The 11,999-nt window shown below is 48.3% G+C and overlaps 1 protein-coding gene across 4 annotated transcripts; it reads left to right on the top strand.

Moving 5' to 3' along the window:
• Positions 1-575: 575 nt before the first annotated feature.
• Positions 576-11,356, top strand: HAUS4 (HAUS augmin like complex subunit 4). Of its 4 annotated transcripts, XM_079952073.1 has the most exons (11): positions 576-653; positions 1,499-1,623; positions 2,397-2,469; positions 2,693-2,835; positions 3,514-3,630; positions 4,287-4,427; positions 6,187-6,283; positions 6,722-6,867; positions 8,092-8,222; positions 9,285-9,353; positions 11,094-11,356. In XM_079952073.1, exons 3-11 carry the CDS (start codon positions 2,421-2,423, stop codon positions 11,269-11,271), a joined length of 1,071 nt encoding a protein of 356 aa, XP_079808199.1. In that variant the 5' UTR covers positions 576-653; positions 1,499-1,623; positions 2,397-2,420; the 3' UTR covers positions 11,272-11,356. The 4 variants fall into 4 exon arrangements, with proteins under 4 accessions (XP_079808199.1, XP_079808198.1, XP_079808197.1 ...); XM_079952072.1 differs by lacking the exon at positions 1,499-1,623 and having other exon boundaries at positions 577-653; XM_079952071.1 differs by lacking the exon at positions 1,499-1,623 and having other exon boundaries at positions 606-815.
• The last annotated feature ends 643 nt before the right edge of the window (positions 11,357-11,999 follow it).

Genomic DNA, 11,999 nt, shown 5'->3' with positions numbered 1-11,999 from the left:
GGAGTTGTGCAAAACATAATAATAATAATAATAATAATAATAATAATAATTTTATTTATACCCCGCCCTCCCCAGCCAAGACCGGGCTCAGGGTGGCTAACAACCAATAATAAAAACAAGTTGATTAAAATACAATTTAAAAACCAGATTAAAAGCATTGGCTGGGAATTTTTATTTATTATATAAAATTTATACACTGCTAGATTGTAGAAAAGAACTCAAAGCGGTTTACAAAAAAAAATTATAACTAAAAAATCTACAACCACAATTTACAGAATGTTATATAGAATAGAATAGACTAAAACAAAACTCATCGCCAGCCTGAGCCCCTCCAGATGTTTATGACTACAACTCCCATCGGCCCCAGCGGGCGAAGGCCTCCTTAAGATTCAGAATGAATATTAAAAGCGCCCAACGAAGACTGTTTGCAGACACAGACCAATCGGGATGTAAATAAGCGGACGAGGTCCCGCCCTTTCTGTCACCAACCTCCCGTCTTCCTTTTCTTCTCGCCGCTCCTCATTGGCTTCCGGTTTCTAAGGCGCGCCCCAAGTAGGTGGCTCCGCCTCCTCTTCGAACTTTAGCTTTGCTGGGCGCGCGGGGGAGACGGTTGGAAGCCGTGTGCAGATCGAGCCCTGGGGCAGAAAGAAAAGGTGGGGAAAGGTGAACGCTTCTGGTGACGTCACTGGCAGAACCCCCACTTTTTTCCTAAAAAAGAAAGGAGCGTGGAATTGGGGGCGGGGGGGCATCTTGGTGTGCCTCGATGTTTAACTCACGCTAATTTTTACCTTTCGCAAAGAAAATGGGCTTTTGGGGTGAGTAGGCGGGGTGTTTGTGGGTTAAAAAAAACCCATATATGGCAAGGTGCACATGCTTTTTGACCGTTTTACACCAGGCAGGCAGGCAGACATTCAACCAGTGAAGCGTTCCCTCTTCCTTTTAAAGGCAAACTGCACCAGTTGAATTTCTGCCTGCCTCGCAGATTTTTAAGGCCCTGGAGCTTTTCCCACAGAAAGCAATGACCCTCCTGGAAAGAAGCACCTAAAATCCTATTTATACGCATTGGGAGGACCCATTTCTTTCTTCTGCTATATCTTTGTATGGCGGCAGTGCTGCTGTTGTGGCCGCCTTGGCCTGCCAGTTGAAGACCAGTTGCCTCAAGCACAGGCTGGGAGTGTCATGGGATGGCGGTGGTGGATCTGTGCAAAGGATGGGCTGTTTAGCTTGGTGCGTGCCCCGTTGCATTCTGGGGCAATGGGATGAGGAGTCTGGTTTTGGGTCCGTGTGATTGGCTGCAGCAGCATATAGGGATGGCTCCCTCAACTTGCCCTACGCCTTGAGGGAGAGCAAATGGAAAGGACACCCTCCTCATGCTTTCCATGGGATTGGCAAGAGGGTGCCTTAAAGTAGACCTACCCCAGGATCGCACAATCTATGTGATGAGGACGTTCAAGGATGCTGCTTATAGGTTAGCACGACCTATTATGCTCATTTTCAGATGACACCAAACTGGGAGGGGTAGCCAATGCCGCTGAAAAGAGAATTGGGATGCAAGGTGACCCTAACAGATTGGAGAGCCGGGCCCAAACTCACAAAATGAATTTCAATAGGGACAAATGACAGGTTCTGCATTTAGGCAGGAAGAACCAGCGGCACAAATATAAGATGGGGGACCCCTGGCTTACACCTGGAGGCTGGAGCAAGCTTGTTTTCTCTTGCTCCGCAGGTTAGGACCCAAACCAACTTGGTTCAAGTTACAAGAAAGGAGATTAGGACTCGACATCAGGAAGAACTTTCTGATAGTAAGAGCTGTTTTGACCGTGGGACTGTCTCCCTCGGGAGGTTGTGGACTCTCCTTCCTTGGAGGTTTTTAAGCAGCGGTTGGACTAGATGAGCTTTGAGGTCCCTTCTAACTCGACAATTATCTGATTCTGTAAGAAGAGAACAAAAATGGTCTTCCTCAGTTTAGAGTGTCAGGTTGGAGTTTGGCATATGTGTGCATCTCCTTTAGGGATTAGCATGACTTTCCTGAAATTGGGGGTGATGGAGGGGAGGAGTTTATGTATTCCTGTGCAGTAGATGCCTCCATAGCAGTGCCTATACATATGTTGGGGCACACTTCCAACAGGCATCTCCTAAAGTTGGCCTGAGACAAACTCATAACCCTCCCTTCTGCTGACACCTTTTACATATGCTTATCTGGCTGGCAGAAGTATATAGATTCCTTCTTCAGCCAGCACTGATATGCCAGAGACCAGCTGTGCTTCTAGGTTTGCTTGTTGCCACACAAGACAGTAGGGGCTGTTTCTGTATGGCAGCAAGTATATATTTCCCCCGAGGGACCTGTCTATCTTTCTGCCTGCTAACAGCTCTCATCTCACCTTTTTCTTTTCTAGCTGATTTTCCCTGGTAAAGGGCCAATGGCATCTGCCTTAGGGACCGTCGGTGTTCAGTTGCTGCGGCAGCCAGGTAACTTCATTGGGGTTATTTGAGGGGAGACTGAGGCGTAAAGCAAATGTGGGGAACGTTGGACCCTCCAGATACTGCTGAACTACAATGCCTACTATCCCTGGCCATTGGCTATGCTTTCCAGGACTGATGGGAGTTGTAGTTCATCAACATCTGGAGGGACAAAGGTTCTCTGCTCCTGGCACAGAGCTTTACTCTCTTTTGCCGTTTCCCGTCCCCACAGGTTGTGGGAGCTGCCTGCCCCCTTGCTCACTCACCGATGAGGACCTGGCTGCTTACCCTGGCTTGGCTAACCTCCTTTTGGGCCTGACCAGCCATATGGACTCCAGTGGGCTCAGTGTACACTTGGCACAACAAATGGAGGAGGTAAGAGGAGGTTGTCTCATCCAGGCTAGTCTGTGCTTCGTGACCACGGTGTTGGACAAGAAAAGCCGTCAGACTGCAAATCCGACCTCTCGTTTTTAGGAGGGAGGGAGTCCCTTCTGGCTTTGCCGTGGTAAGATTCTAGGGTTGATGGCGGCAGATGTTTGAGTCCTGAAAGTGACATGCCGACTCTCAGCTGTGCTGTTACTCAAAGAATGCCCTCGTACAAATCTATGGTTAAGCTGCATTTGGAATCCTGTGCACAGTTTTGGTTGCCTCAGGGCAGATAAATAAAGAAGTATTTCTTCATGCAGTGAATAGTTAAAACTATAGAACTCGCTCCCACGGGGAGGCAGTGATGGCTATCAACTTGGACGGCTATGAAAGAGGTTTAGGCAAATTCAGGGAAGAAACAGCTACTGATGGTTACTAGCCATTATGGCAAGGCTCTGTGGCCCAGCCCCAATGAGACCTGTTTGCCCTGCCCTATATAGAATTCAGGCTGCATGATTTGGCTTTGCTCTGAGCTGCATTGGTCCTCTCTCCCTCCGCCATTGCCTAATGCAGGATTTGTTCAGCAGTGGATGACTGGAAGAGTGTGTTTATTTTATTATTAAGGAGGTATCCTCACTGCTGTCTCTCTCCCCCCACCCCCATGGTCACACATTTCCTCTTTTGTAGGCAAGAAAGGAATTGCAGCGGTGCCGAGGAAACTGGTTGAAACGGGAAGTCGTCCATCGACTTCTGCAGGAGGCGCTAAGGGAACTGGGAACTGGCCTGTCTCCACGGGACCAAAAAGTAATGCTTGAAGGGAAACGGGGGGGGGGGGGGGGGGAATTGGCGGATGAGTGAGGGCTGTCGGTAGGAATCTGGAAGTAGGCAGAGAGCTTTGAGAAAGGCTGGCTAAAGTGTTTGGCAATAAGCATTCCTGAAGAAAAATGGTGTTGTGCTTATAGTCGGCTTTTGAAGTGGGTTCGTGGAGCGCTCTAACAAGGCTCAAAAGCAGACAGCGAGATCTCAGTTTGTTTGTTTAAGGCATTTACACCGTGCCCTTTAGCAAGAAAGTCTCTGGTAGCTTACAGAAATGAGTACTAAGATGATCTTGCCTGTCTGCTATCTAAGAAACCCGTGACATATGAGGAAAATGGGATGGGAGAGAGAGGAAAGGAGAAGCGAGCTCAAGCCCACGAGCTTAAACCTACAGTTCTTATAATGAAGTGATGAAGCTTTGTCTGGGTAGATTCTGGCCGTTTAGAGGAGCTGCTTCTTGTCGGGGAAAGAAACATGGGGTGATAAACAGGAACATCAAGCCTTGAACCAGTGAAATGTGATGGTGTTATGCAAGCTTTAGAGAAAAGCCTTGTGTGTGTGGAAGGTCTGGCGTTGCGGATGAGAGGCTGTGGGGGGGGGGGATTTGCTTCCCACCCCCAACCTCTTTCATTCCTGTCCCTCAGTTCCTTGAGGTCCTGGAGCAGCAGCTTTCGGTAGCTGAGCTGAAACGGATGCTTGATCTCGGCCCTTCTCTGCAAGACACACAACCGTCTCTTTTGGGTTTGGAGGCCTCTGATCTACAGGAGCTTCTTCCCCCTAACCAAGTAAGATGGGCCTAAGCAGGAGAATTCCCCACAAGTAGAGCTGTTGAGAGGCCCAAGCGTAGAGACCCAATCCTTCCTTTTTAGATCGCGTTACAAAACTTATAATTTACTGCAGGAAGAGGGCATGTTATTCCCTGACTGGCTTAATGTGCATGAAGATCAGGCATCCCTAATCTCGGCCCTCCAGATGTTTTGGGACTCCCATCATCCCTAGCTAACAGGACCAGTTGTCAGGGATGATGGGAATTGTAGTCCCAAAACATCTGGAGTGCTGAGTTTGGGGGTGCCTGGTGAAGATTCATCTGTAGGGCAGGGGCTATGTGAGAGATCCTGCCCCAGGACACAGGCAGGGCCAATGTGAAACTCCCACCTCCCCCAAAAGGTGTGTCTTTACCAGAAAGAAACCATGACTTAACTTGCCACGTTTCCTCTCAATAAACCCTGGGAATCTTAGTTCTCTAAGGGAGTTCTTAGTGCCTTTGTGAAATTAAAAATGCTTCCAGGTGGTATTCCCTCCCACCCCTACAATCCATGTTTTTATCACCAAACTAGGTGTGAGCGAAGCTATATTTCAAGAAAGAAAGGCCTGCTAGTCTGGAGTGGTGCATGCTCTAGTTCAGTGTTTCCCAACCTTGGGCCTCCAGCTGTTTTTGAACTACAATTCCCACCATCCCTGACCACTGGTCTTGCTAGCTAGGGATGATGGGAGTTGTAGGCCAAAAACATCTGGAGGCCCAAGGTTGGGAAACACTGCTCTAGTTATCTCCCGCTTGGACTACTGCAATACCCTCTATGTGGGGCTGCCTTTGAAGGTGACCTGGAAACTACAACTAACCCAGAATGCGGCAGCTAGACTGGGGACTGGGAGTGGCCGCCGGGACCACGTAACACCAGTCCTGAACGACTTACAATGGCTCCCAGTACGTTTCCGAGCACAATTCAAAGTGTTGGTGCTGACCTTTAAATCCCTAAACGGCCTCAGCCCAATATACTTGAAGGAGCATCTCCACCCCCATCCTTCTGCCCGGACACTGAGGTCCAGCTCTGAGGGCCTTCTGGCGGTTCCCTCACTGCGAGAAGTGAGGTTGCAGGGAACCACGCAGAGGACCTTCTCGGAAGTGGCGCCCGCCCTGTGGAACACCCTCCCATCAGATGTCAAGCAAATAAACAACTATCTGACCTTTAGAAGACATCTGAAGGCAGCGTTGTTTAGGGAAGTTTTTAATGTTTGACATTTTACCACTTTTTTAATCTTCTATTGGGAGCCGGCCAGAGTGGCTGGGGAAACCCAGCCAGATAGGCAGGGTATAAATAATAAACTACAGTGGTACCTCAGGTTAAGAACTTAATTCGTTCTTGAAGTTCGTTCTTAACCTGAAACTATTCTTAACCTGTAATACGACTTTAGCTAATGGGGCCTCCCACTACCGCCGCGCCACCGCCACGCGATTTCTGTTCTCATCCTGAAGCAAAGTTCTTAACCCGAGGTACTATTTCTGGGTTAGCGGAGTCTGTAACCTGAAGCGTCTGTAACCTGAGGTACCACTGTATTACTATTAGTATGGTCACTGCATGAGGGGATGCTCCTTTAGGGGCTTTTATCTCCTCTCTCTCTGTTACTTCAGTCGACGTGGTTTGCGAGTGTTTGATGTACAGATCCAATGTGCCCAACGCTACCCGAAAGCATTCTAAAAAAATCCCCGGCGACAGTTAAGCTCGTTCACATTTATAGTCCTCTCTTTTTTGCGCTTTGCCACAGGAGCTGGAGCAAATGCGAAAACACCTCCCCGCGGAATTGGAGAAACGCCTTAAGTCCAAATGCCTTGCCGTACTCGGTTACTACCTCCCTGAGAGTGGTGAGATGCTGTTCTTCCCCCCCAGGCTGCCTTAGCAAGAGAGGTTCTCTCGTTCCAGCAGCTTTGCTGAGACACCGGCTCCAGCGGGCGCCTTCTGCCCTTGAGCTGTTTCTGCGCCAGCTGGTCATTATCGGACGAAGCGCTGCCTGAGTTTGCTTTCCCCCTCTTCCCTCCCTGTCCCCTCTCCCTCGTGCGTCGTGTTTTCGAGTTTGTAGGCCTGTGGGCAGCAGGGACCGTTTAGTCTTAATGGATTGTGTGTGAACTGCTCCGAGAGCCTTTTTTTGGCTGGAGAGCAGGGTACAAACACTTGAAATACAAATAGGGGGGAGCCCCCTGCAGGTGTGTGTGGGGGTTTGGAAAGCCCATGACAATTCCGGGGGATTTAAGGGTGCCGTGTGGGTCAGGGCTGCCGGTTGACCTGACCTCTCTTCTTCTCAGATGGCGCTGGAGAAGTTGCACGGGCAGGGATGCTGGGGACCTTGGCAGAGTGCTTGGCTGCAGAGAAGCGGCGCCTGCGAGAAAGCCAGGCTCGGCACCAGGAACTGGTGGGGTTGCTGGAGCAGCAGAAAGCTGCCTATCCCCAGGTAACAGCTGGAGGAGGGAAGTCTGCCAGTGTGGGCTTTGGGCACGCCAGAAGTCTCTGTGCGCATTTTGCCAAGAAAAATGTGCAAATAAGGAAAAAAGAGATATATATTCATTCAGCTTGCACAGTTTAAATCACATTGTGTGTGTGTGTGTGTGTGTGTGTAACAGGAAGAATAAAATGGATTAACATAGTTAAAAACAATATTTTGCAATGAAATTTCTCCCACCTCTCACTTGTGGTCACCCCCTCTCAAAATTTGCTCCTGGAGGACAGGGGACCCCCTGGGGCAGGTTTTGGGGGACATGGGGAGAGGAGAGGAATACAGTCATCTTGTATAAGAGGAGCACCTTGTTAAAAAAAATCAGAATGTTTCAATGAGTCCAATCTTTTTTCTGAGCATTCCAAAAATGTTGGAGACAACCGACTGCTTTGATTTTTTTAAAGTGCAAAATACCCTGTTTCTCTTGAATAATTAGTAACCAGGTAATTTTTTAAAAAACCTGGAAATAAATGTGTTGCTAGCCCTACAGCAAATCTTTAAAATGAATCAATGCCTCTGCCAGATAACATTGCGCTTTATCATTTCCTAAATATGCATATTTACACCTTGTATATCAAACAGAGGCACTTCTTTTTTGGCTGATGAAAACAAGCTGGACTTTTTCGTTCAGACTTCGCTTCTGCCTGTATACATCATGACTTAAGTTAGGTCCATTAATTTCAATGCTCTGATCAGGGTTTAGTCCAACACAGCCCTATGTTTTTAAAGCTTCGTAAGTTGCTGAGACAGGGACACAGGTGGCGCTGTGGGTTAAACCACAGAGCCTAGGATTTGCCGATCAGAAGGTCGACGGTTCGAATCCCTACGACGGGGTTTACCTGTTGCTCGGTCCCTGCTCCTGCCCACCTAACAGTTCGAAAGCACGTCAAAGTGCAAGTAGATAAATAGGTACCGCTCCGGCGGGAAGGTAATCAGCGTTTCCATGTGCTGCTCTGGTTCACCAGAAGCGGCTTAGTCATGCTGGCCACATGACCCGGAAGCTGTACGCCAGCTCCCTCGGCCAATAAAGTGAGATGAGTGCCGCAACCCCAGAGTTGGTCATGACTGGACCTAATGGTCAGGGGTCCCTTTACTTTACCTTTAAGTTGCTGAGAAAGTCTTAATGTAGCAAGCAACTGATTAATCAATTAAGCACTAATTTCACTCTCCCATGCACCACAGGTCTTATTACGCTGCTTGGCCATCCTGAAACGCTTGGCCCGTGAGCTCCGCCTTAATGCTCAGTCTGAACTCGACTATTTCAGCACCCAGTACCTGGAGACCAAGTGCAATGCCATGTTCTTCAAGATACGGTGAGGCCTTACCTGTGTCTCCCCCTGCTCCTGACCAGGATCCTGAAGCTGCCCAGGAGCAATGGAGCAGTATAGATTTGGACCAGTGGTTTGCTGAGGGGCATAGTTCAGAAGACAAAAGTTGGGACGAACTGGGGGGTGAACAGGAAAGAGAGAGTCTGAGCTAACAGACTCTCTCTCCCTGGAAAGTGTCCAGCCTATCAGTCCAAGGTCATGTAGAGCAGATAAGGTGGCTACACAAAAAGCACGGTGGTTGTGAGATCAGGTTGCAAGGCGCAGAAGTGACTGGGGGAAAGTGGGTGGAAATCTTAATTGGGAGCACCTTCATTCCGAGAATGGCTGCTTTGTTCTTTTGCTGTGATTATTAAAGACACGTTAAATGGTAAGCGACTCTTTTCGCTTTGTCCTGCTTATCTATGGCCAAAGGGCAGGGGGAGGAAGCCGAGTCCCCAAAGTCTGACACCCCTCTATTGATAAGGTTTATTCTTCAGCGCAAGTAAGCTATGCTGACTTCAATCCCTGGTGGCATCTCCAGGTTGGGTGCGGGGAGAACGCTGCCTGAAAATCCTGGAGAGCCACTGCCGGTCAGTGCAGACATTATGGAGCCTGATTGACCGATGGTCCGACTCAGTGTAAGGCAACTTCCTATGCTCACCCAGATCAGATCTGTCTGATGAATATGGTTTAGTGATCCGCCTTATATCCAGCCTGGGGTGTCTGTCATAGGGTAGCAAGTCATTATGTCCCTAAAGGACACAATGGGAGGTATTCTGTCGTTCCCAAGAGAGAATTAGAATCCAGGAGACGCTTTGCAACTTTGGTTTGCACATAACGTTGGTCGTACTCGCAGCAGATCCTTTGAAACAAAGGGACGTGACTGACTCAGATTTGTTAATTTGAGCAGGCCTTTTGCGAGTAGGAAGTCAGATGCAGCTCAGCGGTTAGGAGTGTTGCGGTCATCTGTGAGTGAGGGGCAGAGCTGAAGCTGTACATGGGAGGCGTTCTAGGAAGCGGACACTAGTCTGTCAATCCTGGTCCTCCAAATAATTCTGTCTGCTACAGGCTCGAGGAGCTGAGCATCCTTTTGGAAACCTACACGCCTGAGAAAGTGGATGTGCATCGGATGATGAGGTAAGTGTGTGTGTGTGTGTGTGTGTGTGCGTTTTTGAGGCAGCCAGTCTTTATTTATGTCCGTAAAGCTAAACATGGAGACTCCCGTGGGTCCCACTGCTGTGGCAGGTGTGAATACAGATAGCAGCTGGAAGGTGATTACCAGCAAATGGTGTTTTGTTGGCAGGCATCTCCCTTTTATTTATTTTTTTAACAAAATCTCTGAGGTACCTTAAGTCACGACGAGTTGTGCTGCAGAGCTTTTGCTGACTTCGCATCTGCACTAGAGGGTAATGCCAAGATCTTATTGAAACGTAGAGTTGTAGAGTCGGAAGGGATCTCAAGGATCATCTAGTCCAACCCCCGGCAGTGCAGGAAACTTGCTTGTTTGTGGTCTCTGTCCAGCCGTACATAGAGAATTGGAGAACTGGGACCAGCAATAAAAATATTGCTGTTCAGGATTTCACCTGATCCAGTCCATTCTTCCTCCTGGCTGGCTTTCTGTTCATTCTCTTTCTTCCTCCATACCCTACCTCTCAAGGTCAGCCAGAACTCTGAGCATTCTTAGTCTTCATTCTAGTTGGGGTTTTTTTTTTTTTGTACACCGTGGGGTTCCCCAGGCCTGCCAATATGTCTCATTTCTGTGAGTGTGTGGTGCCATTTTTGGCTTTGCCAAAAGCAATGGTACTCACAGCCTGAGTACCATTATGTTTTTATCCCTCCTTTTCTCCAAGGAGTTTAAAGTGGTGTTGTAAAAAAAAAAAAAAAGCCCTTTTCCCTTATGGGGTATCCAAGAGCCCATATAGAGTCCTTACATAGGTTCCCTATTGGTAGGAGAGAATAACAGAGGCCAACCAGAGAATATTGAGAAGCAAAGTAGCTAGTAAGCTTGATCTTTATTGAACTGTTGCAACAGGGTGCTCCCCTCACCCGCAGGAGAGGAGGAGGAATCCAGAAAAATGGCGTGCAAGGCCTTATAAAGACTATTGAAATTGCCACCCTGTAGATCAAGACCACCCCCAGATACATCATACATACATCACAGAAAAGGCGGTCTAAACAGAAATTTGAATGTTGTTTTTCTCCTGACCTTGTTTATCTCCTGTCTGGCAGGTTACTTGATTGGATTGCCTGGGGAGCCTGGCCAGTCTTTTGTAATGATAAATACTTAGTTCCTGGGCCAGGTCACAGGCTCACACCCTCTTCAAACAGACATACCCTTAAGACAGGATTTGTGAAGGGAAAGACAATGGGGAGGCTTTTCCACTTTGACCTTGCAGAGAAAACATTTACTCAGTTTAGGAATCAAAATGGTTCCAGGTCGGTCTTCCTGTGCTGATCTATGTATGTGCTTGGTTGGTACACTTACGAACATTTAACATATATCTAAGACCTCAAAATTCCTATCACAGCTGAGAAGGTAGTCTTTGCGGATACCCTGGTGTCCACTGGCGCTGGGTTGGCAACCCCCGCTCTAGCCAATATGCCACACCAGAAATATAAGGAATGATATTTGTTCTTGAGGCTTGGAGAGCACAAAGATATAACGCTGAAGAGGCTCCTTTCAGCTACCTATGGAGATAGGAAGTACCTTCTCAGTAACACGACTCTAGTCGGACTTTTTTCCGGGTGGACAGGAACGGATTGTGGAAAGAAGCTGGGTTTTGGGTAGCTGCTAGGAGGCTGGAAAAGTGTGTCTCTGGCATAGATTTTGCAAAAGCTCGTCCAACACGCCAGTCTTTCATTCTTCGTTTTTTCTAGGGACAAACTGCAGGCGGCACTAAGCCAAGAGGAGCAAGACCTGGCCACTTCTCGCAAGATCGTCTCCAACTATGAGACACTGGGCCCAGATTTCGAAGAACTGGTGAAGGAATATGCCCGGCTGCAAGCCATCATTGAAAACAGGCGCTGGGCACTGAGAGAATTCAGCAAAGACTGAGGCCTTGTTTGGGCACGGACTGGTTGAATATTGATCTGTTTAGTGTGTAACGACTGTTTTGTACAATAAAGTACGGAGGAAAGGCTGGCTGGCTGACTTCTCATGTCTCTGTTGCTTTCCCTCTAATGGAGAGACACCTGGGTCCTGCTTTTCTCCCCTGCCCTGTGAACAGACTGCTGAATTTCTCGCGGTATCCATTTTGAGTTCACTAAAACCTTAGCATTTCCCAGAAGAAAAACTTGCACTTTTGTTGTTTAGTCGTGTCCGACTCTTCGTGACCCCATGGACCAGAGCACGCCAGGCACTCCTGTCTTCCACTGCCTCCCGCAGTTTGGTCAAACTCATGCTGGTAGCTTCGAGAACACTGTCCCACCATCTCGTCCTCCGGCGTCCCCTTCTCCTTGTGCCCTCCATCTTTCCCAACATCAGGGTCTTTTCCAGGGAGTCTTCTCTTCTCATGAGGTGGCCAAAGTCTTGGAGCCTCAGCTTCAGGATCTGTCCTTCCAGTGAGCACTCAGGGCTGATTTCCTTCAGAATGGGTAGGTTTGATCTTCTTGCAGTCCATGGGACTCTTACGTCCTCCATAAGGACCAGATTTGTGCATCGTGTTGGTGAAATCTGCAAACCTTTGGTTAATTAGAGCAAATGAATCGCACCGGCAGTTGTTGTGGTTGCCCTTGTGGCTTTTCCTGGCTTGCTCTTTATCCAAAAGCAAAAAATAAACCCTG

This window comes from Podarcis cretensis (genome assembly GCF_951804945.1).
Source record: "Podarcis cretensis genome assembly, chromosome: 13".
Lineage (NCBI taxonomy): Eukaryota > Metazoa > Chordata > Lepidosauria > Squamata > Lacertidae > Podarcis > Podarcis cretensis.
The sequence above is the reverse complement of the archived record's forward strand: the minus strand, read 5'-3'. Positions and strand labels throughout refer to the sequence as shown.